This window comes from Ochlerotatus camptorhynchus, unplaced genomic scaffold (genome assembly GCF_037179485.1).
Source record: "Ochlerotatus camptorhynchus isolate MF236.1 unplaced genomic scaffold, CSIRO-AGI_Acam_v1.1 ptg000171l, whole genome shotgun sequence".
Classification (NCBI taxonomy): domain Eukaryota; kingdom Metazoa; phylum Arthropoda; class Insecta; order Diptera; family Culicidae; genus Ochlerotatus; species Ochlerotatus camptorhynchus.
This window is the reverse complement of record NW_027040661.1, coordinates 385,435-411,195: the sequence shown is the minus strand read 5'-3', so window position 1 is coordinate 411,195 and position 25,761 is coordinate 385,435. Positions and strand designations below refer to the sequence as shown.

At 38.2% G+C, this 25,761-nt stretch overlaps 1 protein-coding gene across 1 annotated transcript in view; it reads left to right on the top strand.

Annotated features, from left to right (window-relative positions):
• LOC135701666 (uncharacterized) overlaps positions 1–25,761 on the top strand; it is a 410,000-nt gene that overhangs the window by 350,241 nt on the left and 33,998 nt on the right. Inside the window, exon 4 of the mRNA XM_065222524.1 lies at positions 15,153–15,278. Within this exon, the coding sequence (XP_065078596.1) occupies positions 15,153–15,278 (126 nt within the window). The remainder of the gene's footprint in view (positions 1–15,152; positions 15,279–25,761) is intronic.

Below are 25,761 nucleotides of genomic sequence, written 5' to 3'. Positions count from 1 at the left end.
GCCTAAACAATAGAGAATTAATTGCATCGACATAAAAATTAATTCACTTCTTTCGCAGCGCACCATTTTGTTCGTCCTGCTGACATCATAAAACTGTCTGCTAACGAAGCAAAACCCAGACACATCGACGGATGATACGATTTCAACGATTGTACCGGGCAGAACACCAGCAGAAGCAGCAGGGACAATCCGTTTCTGTGGGTAACTAATGGCATCCCAAACCCAATTACCACCGCACAGAACAGGCTCGAACTGTCGCCACTTTCCCGGTGGCATCCTTTTGTCAGCCGGGCGACAAGCCGCCAACCGGATGCTGCCAAAACGGACTAAGGGTGAAAACAAAAGTTTGCCGGAGCAATAAAAATTCATTTCAACTGACGTTTATGGACAATCAATTAAATACAGTGGCGATCATTAACATATTTGTACCCGGTGATAATTGCTTTCTGCGGTTGGCAGATGGCTCTTATAATGACTGGATATGATGTAAAGATCCGAGTTTGAATGCGAAAAGATTCTGTCAAAGATCCAGTGCCGGAAATAAGCAGTTTGTGGTCGATTAGGAATATGTCTGACGTGGAGAGACATACGTTTGGTTTTCTGAACAAAACAGTAATGAGGGAATAATGCAGTTGTTTTTTTTCGATTGCATTTTTTTTTAGAAAAAATAGGAAGAATTTTTTAAAACTAAGCCAAGGTGACAAAAGAGGTAGGTGTTCAAAGCACAATTTCATTAGAAATCACATATTTGATGTTAGGAACTTACTTTACAAATATCATACAAAACAGAATTCATAGCTCAAATTTATTACACTCAACAGGGAAATGTAAGATTTTGAATAGATTTGCATGGAATTTATGCAGAATTTGCAATGTTTTACGACTTGATCATATTATAGAATGTAGTCGCTGGAAGGCTTTTAAAATAATTTTGTAATTGTTATGTTAGCTTATTGTTCGAAAAAAGTTTATTATCCCGAATGCATTGCGTCTAGAAAATCATCTCGTGAGGGTTTTATACAAAAATATGCATTCTGGAAAAACTCCATTGCAAGAACCATATGCAGACGATGTAATAAATCCAACCTTACATTGTAAGTAAGAGGAATTTGTTTTCACTTCAAAAACCTACCTATAATTCGTGCGAAAAGTCCCTTGTCCAGACATGCAAACAATGTAGGCAAGCTTTTCCACATCGGCAGCATCTTTTAGGCTGAGGTATTATTCCAATAGGGACCGAATGCCTGGAATTCACCTGCCCCACAGGACGCCGATACCAATCTCACCGGGAAAAGTCGTGCGTTGTCGTCGGTTGGATACACTTTAATCTCCCAGCCCACCACTGTGCAGCTCATAAATCGTGAATTCTATTGTTTCGTTTTCATAATTCATTCCCCGTCCCATCACTTTTCTTGCTTCGATGCTTGCGGTGAAAAGGGATGCGTAGGTCGACTAGAACGGTATTTATACTGCTGGAAGTCGAAACGGTAAAGACCTGCAGCAAAAGGCCAACACAAACGTTATACCTATTCACTCACAGAGAGCGTCGACGAAGAATGGGCTGAGAATCTATCTATTGATGAAAAATGTTTTGTGATATTGAATTCTGTACCTTCTTGTCACCCCTGTTAGGGCTCTAATTTTGCCAGTATGTTGATCCACTGAAGTGTATTGAGGTGTAGAATATAGATCCGAATAGCATATAGAGGGGTGTTCAAATGTTTGAAGAATTATATTTGACACCGTTAGAAGTCCTAGGCACAGAAACAATTCCAGTCCAATAAAATCAATGCATTTTTTCTTTTTCTTTGCTATGGCATCCACAAACCAATACCACTTTCGAAAAGGTGATAGTTGCCCCTATCCGACGATGTTGTTGGTTTGCGTGGGCGTACTTTTGTTCGCGTGTAAAGGGCCTTAGAAAGTTTGTTTATTTATTGATGGTTTTGTATGACATTGCGAATATATAACAAACTCATATAATGATATTGCGAATATATAACAAACAAACAAATATGAAAAATATGTTCATCATGTTCGCAAATCATGAATAACTTAATAACCTACCAGTGTTTCCTCGAGATCGATAAGGTAGCCACCATCCCTTCAAAGATCTTGTCTTGTATGCAGCTCCACTTAATAGCAAGATCAATTTGAGCTACCGATCTAAATTCACAATATCGCTGTATGAAGGGCCAAAAACGGAGGTGCGGACCCGTAAACAGAGACACTTACACGAAATCCACGGGAATTTAAGAATCTCCTTCCAACGATACGATCCAACAAATCGAATAACACAATTCGCAATACTTATTAAGCTTCCTACAGGATGGTTTGTAAAGAAGGGCGCGTCAATCTCACTGAAACTGTTGAAGTAGAATTCACACCACCACAATCGAATCGGTAGGATAAAGAAAATGATAGTGTTTATTCCCTCCTAGACTCCGGTTGTCATACCACTCCATCGTCCAGTCCCAGGTCAAATGATACCCTGATGCTCCCTCCCAACCCAGTTTTTATTTATATAATGAAAATATATGTAATGGAGAAATGAAATATATAAAAACATTAAATATGAAATAATGACTATAAATTTATATAGATAAAATCTCGGATAAAATAGTTGATATTCTGCAATGAAAATAATAATTATTTTACATATAATAAGATGCAGCTCTATGTTTCCTCAGCTCACAATATCAAGTGGATGTAACACTGAAATTTCAAGCTTATATTAAGCAAATATATATTTTTATCTCTAATTACTAGTAATGTAAGGATGTAAATATAGAAATAAATGTAAAGTGTAAAGTGTGATGTATAACTAACATGACTAACAATAAAATGGGATTACGAGAAAAATAAAGGAAAGATCTCACCCGATATGTTGCAAAGGAATCCATGACATCACGATAATTTCGAAGAGCTCCAATAGATATGCTGCCGCTACTTCTTCAACCGGTGTTAAAAACAGCACCTCACCGGCCCAATCAACTCGCGACCAACGCCGAAATTAGAACCAAACCAGGGATGTGCTCATGTTTAAAGTTTGCCATACAAGTGTATCCGCGGCATTACACTGACCAGCAAACGATCACTTTTGTAAGCCGTAAACTCGCTGATTCACGGTAACGTCGACCACCGAATCACCACCAAAACTCGCGACGGATACATTATCAGCACTCTGCCCGGCTAATTTGCCAACCGGACCGTGTTCAAACTCGCACACGGGGACGAGACTCTCGATAGAGCTACATGATGAAAGCGTGACATCCGATCACGATGAACCGGCCTCTCGGGAGGCAATCGCAGGCACACTTACGCTAGTTACAAAAAAACATCCGTGCAAAGAAACGGGTCCAATAAACGTCACTCTCGCGAAAGCACACCCGTCGTCGTCGAACGGCAAAAAATGATTCGGTGGGCAATTTTGTGATACGGAATTTCCACAATAAACCGGGAATGCACGAATTTCACCACATCCAACTGCGAAACACGTATAGGAGCACTTTTGGTACACTTTCGATCGAACACACTTAATTTTTTTTCAAAAATAGTTGCGAGTGAACCAACATCATCACCGCGTAAATAAACTAAAATTAAAACCATCACTCGCGATGCCACAAATTTCTGGTCCGGGAGAAAAAATCAAACAACGAATATGAAAAATATGTTCATCATGTTCGCAAATCATGAATAACTTAATAACCTACCAGTGTTTCCTCGAGATCGATAAGTTGACGATGACAGGAGCACAAACAGCGGTAATACCTTTACCAACAGCTGCAATTTCCAAACCTATCGACTAGATGCTTACGTCACATGAAGACTTGAATGTGAAACAATCTATAGAACTGTTCCCGCACATCGAAGGTACGTGAGCAAATCGGCGATCATCTCGATACCCCTCGCCATCCCTCTCCAACAGGAGAGTAAAAAAAGGAGATGATTAATCCGATTCGAGCCTTCCTCAAAATTGACCTTTGCTCGCTTTCTATTCTCTATACACAATTTTCACACTGCCGTACTCTAACAGAACTATCAACTCTATACCTTCATCTCCTCATCTATCGTTTAAAATGAACGTCTGATATTTATTTCCATTTCGTCAAGCCAGTGTAGACTACATACAATGATTATTACAATGTTTACTTACATACTATGCATTAATTCTATTCTGTTTTAGCTTAGTTAACTTGTCGTTAAGCATCTCCAACTATGTAAATCGTTAACTTCACGCATGGAGTTATTCAAACATAATTAGTTTAAGATCCTAAAACGTAGGTATACACTCTTTTTAGCAAAGTTGTTTGTCGTAAAATTTTCAATCTTTCAGCTGTATTAAATCGATGGCAGTTTTTATCAAACTAATTTTTTTTTTTGATTAAATGTCAAAATGTACCTTGAAGTCACTATATCTGTGACATGAAAAAAAAATATGATATGAAAGTATAAATCATCTAGCAGACCGTGACACATTTTGAAGCATAACCAATAATTTGAAAAATGTCTTGTTAAAAAATCTAGTTGTGTTACCCACTAATTCATGTTTTTCGTTGCCATCATACAAAAGTTTTATGTTGCAGCACCCTTAGCTATCACTTGGAGTGTGAACTCCTAGGATGCAAGAAAAAAGTGCTACAATGAGCCACTCTATCCTTAGTCGGGGTTTAGTTGTTTTAACCCATATTCCTTTACTCGGATTCCTAGATGCTTGAGTGTCGACAGGTAGAAAGCTATTCTTTCCAGAGAACTAACGGCGTCCAAGTATCCGGACGAAAAAAAAAATCATCCGGGGATAAGAATTCCCCACTTTAATAAACGATATCTCTCCATAGTAACGAAAGCAGTTTTTTTTCTGATGTAGAATATGAAATAATATGCCGTGCACTAAATTTATTCACGCGTTTTTCATGTGTCCAAGCAAGGTATTTAGACCTACCTACTACATAATTTGGCATCCTTAGAAAATATCCACAAGGTTTCTTTGTATGCCTTGCGATTTCATTACGCAGAATGTTCAAACCAACTCCGCCCACTGTCCACCTATAAATAGATAGGAAGTCCACCGAGTGATAATGAAAATGAAATTTAATGAAAAGGGGCCGTGTTTATTTAAATAAATACTCACTCGTATTACTGCGTTTATCGAACCCAAATAATGGGAAAACCATCCACCGATTCCCCTCTGTCTACACATGTGCATGTTTATCCCATCCGTTACACCAACCTGCTGCACATCACGACTCTGTCTGGCAAAACATGGCCTTGCTGGGTTGTATTCGTACCAATCAGCCCAGCAACAGCCAGGAATGCGTGCTTGTGGGTGGGTGTTCATCGTACAACTTAAAACGTGCCATGGTCACAGCAAATATGATCTATGGTCGTGCAAACTTCAACCATCGTCGGATGACTGTTGGAGAGTGCAGTTTTGCAGTGGCCAACAGCAAGAGGGGAGCTCATGATGAAATTTATTAAGCCGTAATAACTGTAAACAATCACCAACCAACCGGGCTCCAAAGTCCTCAAGTTAAAAATTTGGTGCGTCGAAAAGGTTTGGTTTTTTTTTCATTTCCGGTTCAGTGGATATAGATCATTTTTCAATAAATAATCTCACTTATTAAAGTCATACCAACCAGGTAGCACGCATTAGAGCGGAGCGGAGTTGAGTGGTTTTTGTCAGCGGAAGTGGCTCGGGGGTTTGTTGTGATTTTAATATCACGGTATATTTCATGAATATGTGGCATCTCTAGGGGAGCGTGCGTTGTTAATTATACCATCCGAGGGAATGTTATCATCGTGCGTTATTAGCAATTCGTTTGGCAAATATTTAATAAATATCGGTATGCCTTCGGGGAAATGTTCTCGAACTGATTTACGAAGCGGTTGCGTTTGGTTTGAGCTATGAAAATGTTGGCACGATGACGGTAATGTTTGTCACAGCGTTCACATCCGTGGATATTGGTTTTGATGTTTGCGTACTGATTGATGATTACGAACAACATTATGTCACGTTGAAACTAGTTAGTAGCATTGTATTTTTATTTTGTTTATCCCTTTATTTATATGAAAATAAAAATTCAAGTTATAGACAGAAAATGTGAAAATGTGCGTGAAAATAAAAATTCAAGTTATAGACAGAATTGCTCCACTCACTTGCTATAAAAACTGTTTTTTTTTTCCGGAATTATGAAATCATTAGAATCGAAAATGGTAATTAACGGGTGTTCAATAAAAGATGAGAATTTTTTCAGTCATATAGCTAGTAAAAACAAAAAAATTCAACGAATTCAGTATTTTTTTTATTAAAAACATAATGTTTATTCTTCAAAAAAAAACCTCAATGAATATTGGAGAAGGGGCCCTGGTCAGCCGTACGATTCAACTTAGTTGCGATGCTATCACAAGAACGCTGGACGGCACTGAAATCATTCTCATTTTTTATTGAACACCCGTTAGTACTAGTAAGTTACAATAAAAGTATTTAAACAAGGTGTTTGATACATAAAATCTGTCATTATTTCTTATAGTGCGTCACAATCAGCGATTTTACGATTCGTGAACGCTCACTCTGATCATACATTAGCTGATTATGACGCACTGAAAGCAAAATTGACATGTTTTATGTGTCAAATACATACTTTCCAACCTCAAAAAATCATTATAGCATCCAATGATTCCATCACGCAGGCCTGGGTTCAATACCAGTCGGCGCTGCCAAAATGTTCTGAGGCATAACATGATTACGCCTTCTTTCGGAAGGGAAGTAAAGCCGTTGGTCCCCGGTTCATGAGTTGATGGGTCCATAGGTAGGGTCCAGGTGTGGGAGCTGCCTCCCTAGCGTCGGTAGCATTGGTGCTCAGGACGGAAAACAAGATCGACGGGAACGAAGGGACCAACGGTTTTACTTTCCTTCGTAATCAGAGATTGTATGCCTCGGAAAATCCCGGCGGTGCCGACTAGGATTGACCCCAGGCGTTTTGGAGTGAGAGGTAATCACGCTTACCACTACACCATCGGTGCCGCTGAGTAACACTGGTTATAGGTGCACTGAAAATAAAATTTAGTTTATGTTCTGACCCCACAATTATGGATCCCTTCCATTTAATTAGCACGCAAGACTGACTGATCCATAATTGTTTTTAACTGATCCACAATTGTTGTTCTTCTTCTTCGCATTTCAAGCTTATTGCTTATCGCATAATAGCTCATGGCCTGCTCTCAACTTAGTGTTCTAGATGCACTTTCACAGTTATTAATTGAGAGCTTACGATGCCTATACCATTTTTGCATTATTATAATTGTGTGGAAAGTAAAATCATACTCTATTCCCAGGAAAGTCGGGAAATTTTCCAATCCGAACCGGAAATTGCACCCAACCACCTCCATGGTCGTTGGTAAACTCATTACCTTTCAAAGAAGCTTCCCGAGGAGAAATCTAAGGTATTTGTGAGGATAGTTGACCACCAAAGATTTGTACAATGGATCAATGAAAATGCTGAGGTTTTGACAGAACTATGCTGTGGCTCCCACAGTATTTTACATTTGATCGTCCAAATACTGTAGCGCCAAAAGCATGTGGTGGATTCAATACTCGTCCATCTAAGGAATATGTTAGAAGAACTACATTTAGGAAGGAGAAAATCCAAAGCGAATTTAGAAATTAATTTTGTTCTGAGAATAATTCAAATAAATTTCTTAGGAGTATGACAAATGAATTCAAGTGTGAGTTCCGTAGGAGCAGCATTTAGCAGAACAAAAAAAAATCTGATATAATTCATCTGAAATATCGAGAGAATACGAAGAGTGAACTCAAAGTGAGGTTTCAATAGACTGTCCGAGAATTCAAATTAAATCTTATAAACAATCTTAATAGATACCGGCATGCTCAGAAATAATCCTAAATACCCAAGACTTCATTATGCTAATTGTTCTGGAAATATTCAACAGCTCAACACGCAACAGATATCAAGTTCTTCAAATTTCAATGAAGTTCTTTGAAATTCCTTGATATTCTATGAACTTCCTTGAACTTTCGAAAATTCCTCGGAAGATATGTCTTCAATCTTCAACTTGAATTTCATTTATGATCTACGAAGTTCTGTGAGCTTGCCTGATGTTTTGCAAATTTCTCTGATGATCTATCACCACACAGATAAAAATTCTGAATTTTAATTGTGATGTAAACATTCATTCACGTAAACTTAAATTTAATTTCACACAACCGAGCAACTTGTAAACAATGTTGTTTACAAAGATGGGCTATTTGTATACAATATTTGCTACATTGCATGAATTGTGCTAGAACTTTACATGATATATAATGTAAACTTATATGATATATGACGCTCCATTTGTGTGCATCATATTGAACAGAAATTTACACTACTTTTCGAACTGTGCAGTGCTGAAGTTCTGTGAACCTGATCTACGAATTTTCCTGAAGTTCTGCAAACTTCTTTGTAAATCCAAGTTTTGCAAATTTCTCTGAAGTTATGCGAACTTTCCTGAAGTTCTGCAAATGCATTTCAGGAAAGTGAAGTTCTGAAATGTTTTCTTAAGGGGAGAGTACACTTTGATTAAAAAAAAATGCATTTTTTTTTTGCTTAAAATGTTCCTTGGGATGTATACTTTAATTTAGAAAAGACTCCAAGTCCACCAGAATATTCCTTACCGCTTTACACAGCGATTTCCTAAAACATGTATCGGCGCGCTGAGAGAGCAATTTTATCTTCAAACGCGTTTATCTCGAAACGGGGTTATTCAAACTGGCGTGGGAAATAACTCTAACCAGTTATCATCAAATTTGGATATCGCCTACGTTTTCTTGTTCAGAACTAAATTCTGCTTAGAAAAACGTATCCACATTTTCGATTTTGTCAAAAATGGATTTTTAATCCACGATTTTGTAAGCATTTTTAGGGTGAAAAAATGGACTTTTTTTTCCTAAGGCCACAACTTTTGAAAAAATTAATTAAAAAAAATCGGAATACGTATTTCTAACCAAAATTTCATTACTAATCAGGAATTTTGTTCGATTTATGTTCCAGGATCACATGGAAAGGTGTATTTTCCCACGCCGATTTCCGACTTCTGCGCGAGGACGCCCGCGCGACCTGGTGCACCGGCCACGGGGAGACGCCAATCAAGTTAAAAAAAAAATACAAATTGTAGTTCGAAGGATGACTAATAAATGGGTCATAACATATTTGCCCTCCCTGAGTGTTTTATTGCTTAAAAAAATTAACGAAAATGCCTTACTTTTTGGACGTTCAAAGTGTACTACCCCCTTAAGATTGACGAACTTTCTTTAAAATGCTATGAAATTCGGTGATCAACAGTGGTGAGAAATCTGTAATGAAATAAATATTTTTATTTCAGAAGATGAAGCGAAAAAAACGGGTCAGGCTGTCAACAATTGAAAAAAATGGTTGTGGGCAGACCAGATGGCAGATTTACAACTTCAACGCATTTTCCTCTGCTTTTAAAGTAACTAGAAAAAGCACCTCTTCTTCATCCGACGACGAATCCATTGCTCACGATCACTACGACGTTGCGAAAAAAACTGCCGGTCCGATGTGGGTACCCGCGTGAATTTCGCTACCGTGGTTAACGCGATTTGTTCACTACCGCTGCCAGTTTGGTGGGACCTTAAAGCATTTGCTAGCACAGATTTCAGAAATATTTGTTTGTGTGCCATATATGTTTGGAAAAAAATCAAGTTTACCGTAAAAAAGTGATCAATTTCCCTCCGTTATACGGTACTTGTGGACTTTTTCAGTTCCAAGTACTCAAGAACCATTAAAAGGAAATAACTCCACCCACTCAAAAGCTCTAAGATATAGTAAGATATTGGGCATTTCAGTGGCAACCAATTTTCATCATTCTTGTCCCAAAAATCCCCACAGTGCGCTGGTGAGGGGTAGGGTGTGTCTGTCAAATAGAAACAATCGTTGCGTACGTCGTATAACTGGCTCCAAACGTAAATAAGCCACAAAGAAGCTAGGGGAAAACAGGCCAAAATGTACCTCCATGTTGCGTATCATGTTTAACTCGTGTAGCACTTTCCATGACGTGCAACATTTTCCTTGCCACGCAACCGGTGGCAAATTGATCACTGTTTAACGGAAATATCGAAATAACGTTCTAATACTATCGTCAACGATCGCCCCGTAACGTGAGTAGATCACCTTTTCGTGGTACGTAACAGGATGTAAGATCTACCACCAATTCCTAGTCCTGACTACTTCAAACTAGGGGAACCGGATGTTTCAGAAACACATATTAGTCCTTGTTACTTTTTATGTCTTGTTGATAGTAACAATGCTCGACTTTGTCCACCGAGGATTAACTTGAAACAAGGAAATATGAGTTAGTTAGTCTTCATCTATGTGATTCCTAATCTTCTATTCATTGTTCCCTAGTTTGAAGAGGTTAAAACTAGGGTTCTGATGCATGGTCATTATCGGTGTCATTGCTAATTTTTGTTGCTAAGGAATCAAATTTTGACTAATGAAGGGGCATGTCTTTGGAGGGTGCTCTCACTCTTCGAAGGGTATAAATAGCGGGACCTTTCAATTAGAATCGATTCCTTGCGATGAAGGCAAGAATGACAACTGTATCAATACCGAATACTTCATCATTTCTCAATAGTGATGGAGTAATACGACATGCACTAAATTAAGGACATGGGATATGCTACAGATCAAATTACTGGTCACAGTGGTTCTATGTCCCGAATAGAAAAAATAGTCAGCGACCACCTAATCGTATTACAACCAGTAGTTACGAGGACGTTATCTTTCTCTTTGATTACTTATCATATTGGATGTTTAGTTTATTTTTCAGACTTATTGATATTTAATTTATTTATATTTATATTAAATTGCTTCCCAGTGCTTTTATAGAAACTGTACTTTATTAATTTGGGCTCCCAGAATACGAATCTGATGTTAGAATTCTCACGCGAAGTGTATTTTATGCAAAAAGGACCAGATAGATTTCAAAAATACACCGTTGCGCCTAAATTTAAGCAATTTATTTAAAAATCATAAATTTTATGAAATCCCTTCAATTTCTTAATATTAGAAATAAAAACAATTGAATTCCGTTACACTTAGTTTAGTCATAAAACTATCTTCAAGCGTATGACATCAGTCGTTGCCGGCATTTAATCTTTTTGTTTTTGAATAGTTATATTGGAAGCTATTGAACAGCAGTCAAATAACATAAAAATTTATATTTAATATACTTTTTTGTTGCGAAAAAATCATCAAAATAAATCAGCTTAACAAATTTTGATAAATCTACAGTGGGAATGTCACTGATGAAGACTGCACATTATAGTCGAAATACGTAATTGTCATGGATACCAAAATTAATTAAGTGTAATTAAATGGAAGATAACCAGAGTTGCAAAATCTCACGATTGTCACGAGAGCGTACGTAGCCAAAGAAAAACACCAAAACATAATTAAACGAATCTCACCGATGACACTCACCACACCAAACCCCGACTGACTTGATCAGCTATCTGATTATCCTTCGAAAGAGGGACGTTCATATCTGACATTCGGAACCTGAGTGTCGAATGAGTGACTAAATGATGAGACGTCAAGACTGAGTGTGACACAGACAACAAGTAATGATTGTTGTTGTTTTGATGATCGTGAGCTTTGTTTTTGTGTTAACTAATCTGGAGAACTTTGAGATTTGGACGTATTTACTTTTGTAACAAAACAAGCCAATTCTCGCAAATAAAATCGCAACCTCGAAAGTATACACCACAATCAGGTAGAGGAATGATTCCTATATCATTTGGTATTGTCTCCTTGCGAGATCGAGCTTTAATTTGCGACAAATTGGTGATTTGCGTGTTTGGTTACAAAATCAAATACGTCCAAATCTCAAAGTTCTCCAGATTTATTGACACAAAACCTATAGTGATAGGGATAGTATACAATGATGTATTTGGTAATGGATAATGGATAGGGATAATTTTGATGCCTGAGCAGTGCTGCACGACCTGATCAAAGTCTCCCCTGCGATCAAAGACACCCCATTCAACGGTAACTTTTTCTAACAACCGTTGCAAAAGCAGAATCCTTCAGGTGATATTAATCAATGAAATATACTTTTTTCTTATGTTATGTGTTAATGAATGTTACGATTATCATCAATGATAGGTAAACGAATGTCAACAATACTGATTGATAGACAAATTGCTGCTGCGATGACACTCACTATGAAGAAGAGTGTAAACAGCACGACTGATTGAGTGGAGCGGTGAGTGACCAACTTTCATTGTCAACTGTCAAAAGCAACTGGAACGTTGCTTGAGTAAAGGGTGATACGGTCAAAATTTGGTCAATATCAACTTGACGTATTTCTTTCAATTTTGCATTTAAAAAACCTGAACACCCCTCATTTTGAAGGTGTGTGTGTGTAGAATGTTGCTCCTATTTTGATTTTGGAATTCACTCTTCAGTTGTCAAAATGCCGTCCAAGCAAGAAGAGCAGCGTATCAAAATTTTGCTCACGCATCGCGAAAATCCGAGCTACTCGCACGCAAAGTTGGCAAAATCGCTAAAAGTTGCCAAATCAACCGTTCCGTTACAAATGTAATTAAAGTGTTTGGGGAACATTTGTCGACAGCCAGGAAGTCTGGATCGGGGGGAAATCGAAAACCGGAAGCCGCTGAGACGACAAAGAGAGTTGCCGGTAGTTTCAAGCGAAACCCTAACTTCTCTCTCCGAGATGCCGCAAATAAGCTGGGTGTATCGTCTACAACCGTGCATCGAGCCAAAAAACGAGCCGGACTATCGACTTACAAGAAGGTAGTGACTCCAAATCGCGATGATAAACAAAATACGACGGCCAAAGCGCGATCCCGGAGGCTGTACACGACGATGCTGACGAAGTTTGACTGCGTGGTAATGGACGACGAAACCTACGTCAAAGCCGACTACAAGCAGCTTCCGGGACAGGAGTTTTATACGGCAAAAGGAAGGGGAAAGATAGCAGATGTTTTCAAGCACATGAAACTGTCAAAGTTCGCAAAGAAATATCTGGTTTAGCAAGCCATCTGTACCTGTGGCTTGAAAAGCAGCATTTTCATAGCTTCCGGGACTGTCAACCAAGAAATTTACGTGAAAGAGTGTTTGAATAAACGTCTGCTGCCTTTCCTGAAGAAACACGGTTGTTCCGTACTGTTTTGGCCGGATTTGGCATCTTGCCATTACGGTAAAAAGGCCATGGAGTGGTACGCCGCCAACAACGTGCAGGTGGTTCCCAAGGACAAGAACCCTCCCAACACGCCAGAGCTCCGCCCAATTGAGAAATACTGGGCTATTGTCAAGCGGAACCTAAAGAAGACCAAAAAAACTGCTAAGGGCGAGCAGCAGTTCAAGGCAAACTGGCTTTCTGCGGCGAAGAAGGTGGACAAGGTGGCTGTACAAAATCTGATGGCAGGGGTCAAGCGTAAGGCTCGGCAATTCGGATTTGGAAAAGCGGAAGCCTAACTGAATATTTTTCCTGAATTTTATACTAATTGAACTTGAAAAAGAAATTTAATTTGATTTTTTAAATAAACGATTTCACCGATTTACACGCGTTTTCCCTTGACCAAATTTTGACCGTATCACCCTTTAAGCGTCCGATTTGAGAGTGATTAAATGAAAAAGGGTGACTATGATCGGTCATTTCGTGACTTATACAGTGACAGTTTTCAAGACTGTTAGAGTCCCTTAATGAAATACTATCTAAATTTCTCTTGATATCCAGTACTGAAAATTGTCTACGGGCAGCTGAAAACGAAAGGCATTTTGATCAATTTCACCGCATCACATTCCAAAGTAATCCAGACCAATTTGCCCCTGGATATCGGTACTCTTCATTTGATTTGCACGGCGACTCACGTTAAACGAGGTGACAACTATAACTTCACTTGTGACCGCGTTTCATCTCACAGCACTCGCCGCTCAGGATATGCATGTTTATATAATTCATATGAATTTTTAAACTTGTGTCTGGGTCTGGGTTTAATCCCAGCCAAGGGCGGTGGAATTTTTTCTGAGGCATAAACATATCTGGTCACGTCGTCCTTCGGAAGGCGTGTCCATGTGTGTTGAATGGGTGCGATATCCTACGCAGGTGTGGAAGCTGCCTCCCTGCACATTTGCGGAACAAAGACCGACGTTAAATAAATGAATTAATAATAAAAGAAGAAGAAGTAAACTTGTGTGACAAATAATTAATTGCAGCTCCAGTACTGGGGTTGGTACAGAAAATCAAAGTCATAACACATTTTTTATTAAAAGTTATTTTCCCTCATCACATTGTACCTAGAAAATTTTAATGTGAAAGTTTTAAACAAAAGTATTAATTCTAGAAAAAAATTATGCATGCTACGGCTCAGTGTTAGAACAGCAACTTGTCTACCATCTAGATTCATATCTATTATACAGGCATTTATTATTCTGAACTATCTCCCTGGACAATTTTGAACTGAAAAATTGATCCATACTAGTAGTGCTACATCTACAACAATAATTCCAATATCAAACAATGTTGCCAAACACTGAATTGGTCTCAATCTTAATGAAAATAGAAACTTTTTCCACTAACCCAAAACTATCAGTTGCTTTGAACTTTAAATGTCACACAGCTTATTGTTATGAAAAGATAGAAAAATTAACCACAATGAACCGCGCCGCCGATGATGGCAGCGAACACGCAATCTGAAACATACAAAAACCACTGTCACTTTCAGCGGTGAGTTGAAAACGTGGCAGAACCAAAATTGTTTCCCCGATTCATGCACCAACAAAACAACAATTTGCCTACAAAATTAGCTCACTTGTTTTCACCGAACTATAGGTAGTGATGATGATATGAACGGTAATGAATTATTTTTGTGGTATACAGCGTAAGTTGCGAGGAAAAACTATTCGACCGAATTCTGATGAAGAGAACAAATTTATTTGCTCTAGAAACAAATAAAACGTGGTCGATAATGATAAGTGGTTCAATCAACTTCACTTCCAATTAGATGCATTTGTGTCAAAAAGAAAAAAAAATAAACATCATTCATATTTAACTTTTGCTCCATCATCACTTCATTTTCAATAATTCTACTTTTGTTTTCCTTTCAGATTTCCGTCTGTGATGACTACAGCTTACCGATAGACTTTGTCAAAAAAAGACCGTCCAGTTTTGATCCCTGCCTAGCCGAGCGTTTGCCAGACAATTGGGCATCGCCTAGTCCACAGTCAGAACACGTAAGTATCGAAGCAGCAAACTCGAATGGAAATACACGCATAGTCGATCGGTGCCAGTAGTGGGTGGTAAAACGTTTGCCGCCTTAATTAATGCAGTAGGAAAATAAGCGAAGCAAATTCTGCCAAAGCTTTGCACTTCTCTACGCGGTGTCTGTTGCCTAGCATCATCAACATCATCATCATCACCATCACCAAGTCTGGGGAGGTTGATGGGGAAGCATTGTTGGTTGGTAGGTGCGTTCTTCATCGACGATGAAGCCGAGTCGATTTTCAAGGGGACCATTTAAGCTGCGTTTTAATCATAAGCACTCGACTTTTCGCCGTTTGTTGCCTCTCGGAATGACTTTTCCCTCAGAAGGTGGAGCAGAGAGCAACTGGCATCTGTAAACGGTAAACAGAGCCCCCAGCGAAAGCAATCAAAACCAAGGGATTCGCCTCATTCTCTGGGGATGGAAATAGCTCCTGTGGTGCAAATAATTACTTTTTAAATGGACAAAAAATTGAACTACCATAATTTAATTCAATTAGAGTTTAATTAAAAAGCAAATAAATTGCACTTCTCGGTCAGCGAGCCAGGGAGAAGTTCAACATGGAACTGGAATGTTTGAAAATTTGCATAGAGTGTTTGTGAACAAGCTATCTACAAACGCCTAGCAACAGTTGCGTCCAGGAAACTACGCATTCCAAGAGATTTTTTAGGGCATAATAAAAACTCAACTGTAATTGATCGTTACAACGTTCAGCTTTTCCAGAACAGATGGAAACAATCGATACTCACATTTCGTCGCCCCAGCATACCTTGAATATAGCTGCGCATTCATAAAATTATCATCGCAACAATATGAAAACAAAATCGCTCCTCAATGATTCTTTCGGCATCGAAAACAATGTCTCCGGAAACTGAGACGAAAAGTAAAGAAAAAGAGGTGGATGCCTAAATGCGAAGAATTTCGAACCATTCGAAGGAAATGGACTATTTTTCTCACTCCTGAACCTTCTCTTGTCACAATCGAAAAAAAAAGATTTTTTTTTCGTTGCTTTTGTCAGATTTCAATATTATTGCTTTCATTGCATTTGAAAGATTTCTCAGCTCTTTATCGATCATTCGTTTATTGGCTTATGTTTGAATTTCTTGAGATGTCTAATTTAACTAGAGCCAGAAGTAGTTTTCATCATCATCGATAACTTTATTATTATGTGGAATCTTATTCAGTGTTGAGCTGTTTGCATCACCCTTGGGGAAGCGAACAATTAGTGCAGCATTATTCTGCTAAAACCTTCTATATTGCTTCATCAAAGGCGAAGGCAATAAAAAACACTTTTTTCGTGCATTCTCTTTCTTCCAATCAGACAACTCCAAATTCCCATTGTTTTTCCGACACCACAATGTCATGCATTTGGATAACGGATGTTAAGGCCCAAAAAACAAAAAGTTTGACAGTTGTCACAAATGACATCAAGAAACCTACCCTAATAAACAAATACCATAAACGAACTGTATCCCGGATGGGTAAACTATCCCACTCTCTTAAGCTCTCTTTTATGGTTATTTTTATTAGGGTAACCCATGTCGATTTGGTTCTAACTAGTTTTCAATCCGACAAGTAGGCTTACTCGGATCGGGCTTTTCAGCTGCCACTGCCATTCCGCTCCCGCTGTCATTGCGCTTGGGTCTTTAGATTTTCGTGACGTAGCGTTATTGTGAATAGTTTTGAATTCCTTGATTATTATTTGTATTCTTTCCATATTTCAAATCGATTGAGCTTGAGCTTGAACTTAGATGACCGTACATTTCGTAGTTGCTACTCCGATTGACAAGCCAGGGATGGCAAATCATTTACATTCATTTCGTGCATTCATTTACATTCATTTGCCTCTAACTTTTTTCATCAACAGAATTCCGTACAATAGTGTTTGAAGCTTTTGTAGGTTTTGATATTAGCTACATCTTTTGCAAACAACTCAAATCTGCATCTCTTATGCATGATGAATCAGAGCGATAAGAACCCACCATTGTTTTCAGTGAATGTAAATTGTATTCACTGAAAAACAATAACATGTTCTGCCAGCTCTATTTCATCATGCATGAGAGATTCAGATTTTAGTTACTAACAAAAGTTGTAGTTAATATTAAAAGCAACAAAAGCTTCATACATTATTTAACAGTATTCTGTTGATGAAAAAAGATAGATGCAAATGAATGTAAATGAATGCACGAAATGAATGTAAATGATTTTCCATCCCTGACAAGAACCAGTAAAATTGCACATAGTTTCAAATGAATGTGGCTTGGCATGAGCTTACCATTACCATATCATGTACATATTCCGAAGGTTCATTACGTTATCAATTACGTAGCCGGCTACGTCCTTACACACTTAGAAAAAATAACCAACTTCGGTCATTCATTTACCGAATTCTCAACAGCTGAATGGTCGGTAATGTTTTCGGTCATTTCATTTACACTTTTCAGCAATAAAGCGAAAAATACCGAAACATCTGTAATTTTTAGCATTACCGATCTAAGACGGTATTTTTTTTACCGAACTCAGGGTCTCTGTTTGCGTGTACGGTCATCGGGGAGGGAAAGGATTGTTAGTTCGACATGCGTTGTTAATACAGACCGAATACATCTGCATTTCCAAGGCTATCACGGGAAAGACGTTTTTGTCAATAGGAAGGGTGCATTAGATCTGGATCACTTTGGAATGTGATGCGGTCTTTTTGACCATTTCCAGAACAACATGTGAAAAGGGCATACAAGCTTTTTGTAAACAAACCTTCTTATGCCCTTTTCTCGCCACCCACATGACACCAACGCAAACCTTTAACATCATCGGATAGGGGACACTTTCCCCTTCTCGATGATATTGCTAGTTTGCGTGGGCGACCCTCGGTTGGTGAGAAAAGGGCCTACAAAGGTTTGTTTACAAAAAGCTTGTATGCCCTTTTCACATGTTGTTCTGGATTTAAGCAAATTATACGACCCTATTATCTAAGTAACGTAAAAGAACCAGTGATAGAACGGTCACTCTAAGGCCACCGAGCTCCTTACATCACAACAAGCTACTGTGACCGACGCCTGTTAAAACCCGGAATCATGGAACTTTTCAAAAGAAATGTCGTCCTCGTAGGCAGTCAATTACGTTTTCGTAACTAAATCGAGCCCAAAAAATACCACACCGTGCGACATTTTGAAATCTGCATCATCAAGACGTTTTTCAAGATAGCCGCACGATGCAAACTTATTCATTTTATTACTGTATTTCCCATCTAGAATATTTCTTCGAAAACTTAATTGGGTGTAAGCTGACGAAGTAACGGCCGTCATTCTACAGATCCCCTTGATGTGAGTTAGGTACAATGTGAGCATTCTCCTGATTTGGATTTCGGCAACAATATAAAGCAACGTAAAGATGCGAAAAAACGATCGTTTGCAGATCAGTTCACACGTGATCAAATGTCTGTTCTATCGGTTTGTTGATCGTGATAATGTGTGCCTGTATGACAGGGAATTGACGTCAACGCAAAACAAATAGTTTAATTTGTATCGCTTGGAATTTAAAAATATTCTAGTAATGGTCACCATGATTACACTCCGAGATGCTTCGAGCAGTAATTGTATTCCAGGGGAGCTACAGGACAATTACTCGTGTTTAATTGTAATGCCCTTTCTATGGATTCAAGTTCCAGAGCAGCATGAAACCAGGCGTACCGGAAGCTATCTGATCATGAATAAATTCTGGAGGATAATTGATGCCATCATTCTGGTCTTTCGTGATTGCATAATCGGTGCTATCATAAATTGAGGGCTGGTAATATAAACATATCTTTATAATCATATTCATGTAGGTTTGGTGGTCGTGCGGTTGGCGGCATTACCTGTCGTTCAGGCGTATTGTGAGTCCCACGAAGTGAGTGTTCGATTCCCGCTCCAGTCAACCGGTGGAACGCTTTGCAACCCGGAAATTTCTCTACTGGTCTACTTGGTGTTATGTGTTGTCAGTTGTCTATTAATAAGTGTTCAGTCAGTGCAACCTCTGGTTGAAGACGGTATCAATTGTCTTGTCTTTCATATTGTTTGATTAGCCACGATTATGCATTTCGACATATCCTGAAAACGTCATTACAACGCTCCAAACTTCACAGGTGATTGCAACTATTTCAACCCATCCATTTGAACTGCGTGTTCTATTATCGGCAACTCGTAATCAGCCTTATTTTGTAGCTCGTATGCTTCATTTGAAGAAAACCCTGGCATAACAGGTTGCTCTGTAAAAAAAAAAAATGAGATCGAATTGAAGTTAAGAGACTAAGGAATCGTTTAAATACATTCAGTGAAGAGTTTTGGTAGAAAATAGAACGAAATCTACGTTTAAATTTTAGTTGCCGAAAACAATCAATGAGTGTCAAATCCATAATTTACCCTTTATCCATAATTTACCCTAGTGAATAATTCACACGTTATGCAATATTGACTACTTCATAGAGTTAAAACGATTGTATGACAAAAGACCGAAAGACAAAACGTCGAATGACAAAACGTCGATTGGTGAAAAAGGGGACAAAAATTCGAATGGATAAAGGTCGAATGTACAAAAGATCGAATGGTCTAAAGGGTGAATAATGAGAAGTACGACAAAAGGACCAATGATTCAAAGAGGTTGAAAAGGTCTAAGATGTAAAAGGTCAAATTTACGAAAGATCGAATTTTCAAAGCTGGACAAAAGTTAGAATGATGGTAAATTTTGGTGTGAAGCTCACTTGACCAGATGGCAAAAAGTGGAAAAAATGCTTGACAGACGTAAACACCGTTATGTTCAATATTAAATGACTAATCCTCAAAATCGTTTTTTTGTTGTGGTTGTATGAAAGAACGAGCAGTGATGAAAAGAAGGGATACTATTGATAATGCAATTCTGACTTACAGTGTTAGTGTAACTACGGATGGGGATCGAAAAAAATCTATACAATCTGGATAGAGCTTTTTGACGTTTAATCGGCGCACACTACTGCTCCATTTAAATCGAACGAGTGCGGGCAAGAGGGAAACAGATTAGTGGGAAAACAAACCGTTCATTCATTCATGTGTGCTGGATAGAGAAAGACTATTAAACGTCTAAAAGGTCTATTAAACTTGTAAACCGTTTAGTTAAAAAAACAGTCAATACTGTTCCCAAGGATTCAAACAGAAGTTATAAAAAAAACGAGCAGAGATGAAACGAATGGAAAACAATCATAAAGGGATCTTAAAACCCAGTGTCACGAATCATGAAAACCTTATTATTCGAAAGAACTGTGCCTGTTTTTATTATTATATGATTTCCCTTTTTGTACTATTCGGTAGATCAACCGGAAAAACCTCGAAAACGGAAATCCGTAACCAGATTGAACTTTTGACGGTACTCTAAAAAACCCGCAAGTAGTATTGTATCTTTAAGCTAAATGATAGCTTTCATTGTTTGTTATCGAAGCTCGTTTTACCCTGAGTACTGCGGAGTAAATCGATTTCATTTTGCAAGCCAATGGAGAACTGCTTGAAAATTGGTTCAAGTTTAAAATTGTTTTGTTCTTTCTCAGTTGATTCCCGCCAAAAGCTCTAACCCAGGAGTGCTCGAGCTCCCATGACTCTATCAAAGTTTGTTTACATACATGTTTCGCCAAAGTATGTATTACTGCAATTGAAAACTCAGCTGAGTCATACAAACTATGCTGGTTTTTTATACTTTCATCATTGAGCCTGTTGGTTTTTTGTCTTTGAGCTTACAATTAAGAATGTGTTATGAAAAAGTATGAATCATTTTTTTTGAGATTGCAATGCTTGACGAGAGGTAAGAACAGTAGCTTCTGAATGTTTGGCTCCCGGTTGACAGTTCTGACTGGCTCCCAAGTGACAGGCACATTGAGTGAGTCCGCAGTACCCAGGTTTTACCTTACCACGCTACCACACTCTCCTAAGGAAAGTACTTTGCACGACTGCAAGTAAACGTCGAAAGGAAAATCGCAAGAATGGTCAGAAACAAATGTTATGTAGCTAACGTAGTTTTTTTTTATAAATCGTTTGAAGTAGCCTTCAAACAAAGGAGCCACCCTAGTGGCTTGGTCATTCGGACCGTTCAACGTGACAACCCTCAGCGAAACCTGTGCAATTTGGCCCGTGAGGCGGTTGAACTCCCCTGAATCGTTCGGCACTAAGAGGAAGAGGAGACAACTGGCTTCTTTTTGTCTGTGACGTGTTCTTCTTTTCTCGCGGAAAAGACCCATTTCATTATGGGCGATGCAGTCGACTGTCAAAATACAAGAAAATACATTCCCCGTTGTAAAAATTCTCGCGTTGTCCGTTCACCCGACAACGCTGGTTCGCGTTTGACAGAAAATTGGTTCAAAGAAGCCCCCCTTTTGTGTCCTCTGTCTCTTAGGTTCGGCAGCGTAATCTGCACGCTATTTCTAAACAATCCAAATTAGAGTAGGATCTTCTTATATCCGTCAAACGTTGGGCTACCCTAAATTGAGTAAACAAAGTCGAAACTGACAAGATGACAAATGCACTACATTGTTCGGATTCAGATCGGTGTTGTCCATGCAAAATCTTGTCAGTCCCAATTTTTTTCCGGAATTTCGGGTAGCCCTACTTTTGACGGATATGAAATTTGGATTGTTTAGAAATAGCGTAAATAAAATCACCACCATCAGTGAAACTCACCACGAGAAGCCGAGGCACTGAGTGGGCAGAAATCCGCCACGAGAGGGTGTGTGCGTGCCAAGCCAGCCGCTGTATAGAAAACTGCTCGAATCGGTTTGGTGGATCCATCCTTAGCAAGTGCACTCGTCGCCGCTACCAGCGTGGGACAGCATGAATGTTCCCAGGAAGGGGGTTAGACAAGTAAGGTCGAACATTTTTGGTATAAAATAACCTTTGAATAAGTTTAAGAGTTTATACATTGCAAGAAGATAAATTAACAAGCGTTTTGAGCTATTCGTTTTCGAATGACGCCAAGTAGGACAAAATAAACCGTATAAATGCAATTGAGAACAGAGTTACTTCCACTCACTTACTATAAAAAGATATTTTTCGGTATTATGAAATCATGAAATAGTATAATGCTTATTAGTACTTGTTAGTTACAAGAAGAGGTCAAAAAGTATATGTTTGACACATAAAATCTGTCAATATTGCTTTCAGTCCGTCACAATCAGCGATTTTACAACTCGTGAGCGCTCACTCAGAGTGAACGCTCACGAATCATATGATCGCTTTTTGTGACGCTCTGAAAGCGAAATTGACAGGTTTTATGAGTCAAACACATACTTTACACCCTCTTCCTGTTACTTAAAAGTAGAACATACCATTATAACATCTAATGTTTGCATGATTCCGAAAAATACTTTTTTATAGCAAGTGAGTGGAAGCAACCCTGATTGAGAAATCCACCAATCCAGAAAGGTTCAATTTACTTTGATGCATTTTCGAAAAATTCGAAAGCAGTTTTTTTCGATGCATCATTTCAGATTGCAAAAAGCTCGCGTCACTTTCTGTAAAATAGCAAAGGGAAAATAATAACGCAAGCTTTTTGCAATCTGAAGTGATTCATCGAAAAAAAAAAACTGCTTTTGAATTTTTCGTACATGCATCAATCTAAATTGAACCTTAAACTCCTGCGCACCTAGTAGCAGGAATAAGCACTAACCGACGGTGATAAGTCTGTGACAGCTCTTGACAATTTCATTGATTGTTTGCAAAATTGTTTAATTACAATGTAATTTCATGTAAATTTCTTGTTAGAATGGATGAATCTTGTACAAAATGCAAAAAACTATTTTGTAATCCATTGTTCCCAAATAAAAAGCTTCTTCAAGACTTATAAATTACAGAAAACATGTTTAGGTTTGAAATCATCTGCCGTTTAAACAGCAGACAAAGTCGGCCAACTAAATCCATCGATGAAAAACTATTAAATAGGCCGATTGCTCGGTGTAGCACCGGACGAAAAATGATTTAATCTGCTGATTAATACACCGACTGAAATTAATTACAAGTGGCAATAGATTTAGCCGGTGGACGAATCGGGTGATTTGGATAGTGTTTGTTTATTTGGTAGATATTTTCGAAACAAAGCACTTAAAAAATTCAGCATTACATATCATTATTAAGAGTACTACTTTTTTGGTCGGATCATGTTTTGACTTCCATAGAAACTAGCTAGAATAAATAGTAAATAATAGTTTTTTGGTCGCAATTTCAAAAATGTATTCAGTTTGACACATTATTTCGAACTTATCACCACTGCTATTGCAGCGCCACGGTGGCCGAATCAAACTTGGATTTGTCAATTGTAATGAGTGACAAATTTCTTTTAATACGATTTTAATGAGACGGAATTAACACAAGTTCGGTTTTTCTGGTTCTACGGATCTAACCACCCTGCAGTTGATGATATTTTCTATGGTAAGCTTTCGTTTCCGTTTTATGGTGTTGATGTTTCGGAGTATTTTTAGTTGAGACAAAAAATCGTCCTGAAGTCTCCCAGCCGGGCACGGGAAGATTCCTTGAATCGATATCTTGCGGCTTCATGACAAGGATACAACAAGTCTGGCGCTTAAGTAAAGGTTCTATATTACCTTTTGACTCCTACCTCCCAGTATCCCGTTACAATGTTTTTAACAGCTATTTGTTACTCTTTTTTAAATCTTATGGTACGTACGGAAAGGTAAATACATTTGAACCAATCCGATCGAAACATAGAGGCAAAGGGCGGGTTGTACTTATTAGGCTAGGCCCAAAATTAGTACTAAGCCCTACATTGGAAACCTTTTATTCATCTTTAAAAAATCCTGAAAGGAAATTGAAAATAAATTTAACCACCCATGAATATAACTATCCAACAATAGAAATAAAACATTTTTGTTTTTAAATGTAGACCAGAACATGTCCGGATACGGTCAATGTGCTCTTAGATACTTAATATGACCGCCATATATGTTATGTGCTAATGATGATAGTGTTGCATGATGGTGTGATACAATATTGAGCAATTTTGTGATAGCGACCACCCGCATCGTGGACTTATGCAGGCCCCATTTCTGAACAGTAGGATCAAATTAAAAAATTGGGACAACCTATTCATTTTAAAAGAATTTGACGCAATTTTAGCCTCAATTGGTGCATAAATGACGTAATTTGTTAATCCGAAACATATTTTTTCAACTTTTTGTATTCTATTGTTAGGTTAAAAAAAGGTTGAAAAATCGTATGTATTGTTTTTCTCTCCAAATTAATATATTTTTTTAGTTTGTGTGTATCATCATTGAGAATTTAAAAAATTTAAATTATTTGCTTGACGCTAATTAAAAATCCACCCAGGTGTTCCAGCTGTACCGATATAGGCACGAAGAATGTCGTGCTACTTCAAATGTTTTGTTTATAAATGTTGCTATGTTGTTTACAAATAGAGCTTAATACTTGCCAAAGAATGCATCCAGCTAAGTAGAAAATCAAAAAAGGTGTGGCTCAAAGTGTGTGTCCGTTTTATAAAGTGGACAGTTCTTATTGCCAACATCCGTGTATTTTTGGGTCTTCAGGGAATCAGCCATTCTGATTCTGACTTGAGTCAATACCCATCATGGGACGCATTAATCCACATGAACATTCAAAGACCATTTGTAGGAAATGTTAGTATCAAATCATTAGCGGTCAAATTGCAAATCTATCGTATGTATGTAAAGAATACCACTCATTGTTGCAAGGCACAGCCATTATACAGTGGATCGTCCTCTAAGTAGTTATGGCTTTATCAAGTTCGACACCTGCCTGTATTTAAAATAACACTGTATGAAGGACCAAAAACGGAGGGATGGACCCGTATGGAGATACACTTAAGTGCAATCCACGGGATCAGGAGAATCTTCTTCCAATGACAAAATCGTACAATCCGATGTAGAACAGGCCAAGAGGTAACGTCTCAATGGGTGGGGAGAAGAGCCCGCCGTCAATTTAAAAATGTTAATGACAGTGAGTTGGCAATTCCACTTTCCCCATTGAAATCGCTTTAATCCGGTGCCCTGGTAGTCCCATCCCTACCCTGTCGGCAATATTATAATACAGTACCCGTTCGATTTTGGCAACACAATTTTGAATCAGTTGGGACTAGTGGTTTTTCCCACACATCAAAATTTGCAAATCAAGCATCATAGAACGATTAGAAAAACCCAAAACCTCCGACGCAGGCATCTATCGCTTCCTTTACGCAGCACTGGTAAATACTCCTTAAAATAAGTTTTTCATAGTTAGCTATTCTAATTCTACTTTTCTGTGTCAAAACTGCTACTTTAATGCTGTATTGTAAGGATGGTGATATCACTGTTTAAATCATTAATTTACCTAATTCCTAGCTTGGTTTAAACTTCTTGCCAAATTATACTATAATCTTAACAGCATTTAAACATCTCTGTCTGTAAGTTAATTTTCTGTTCAATGCAGATGAAA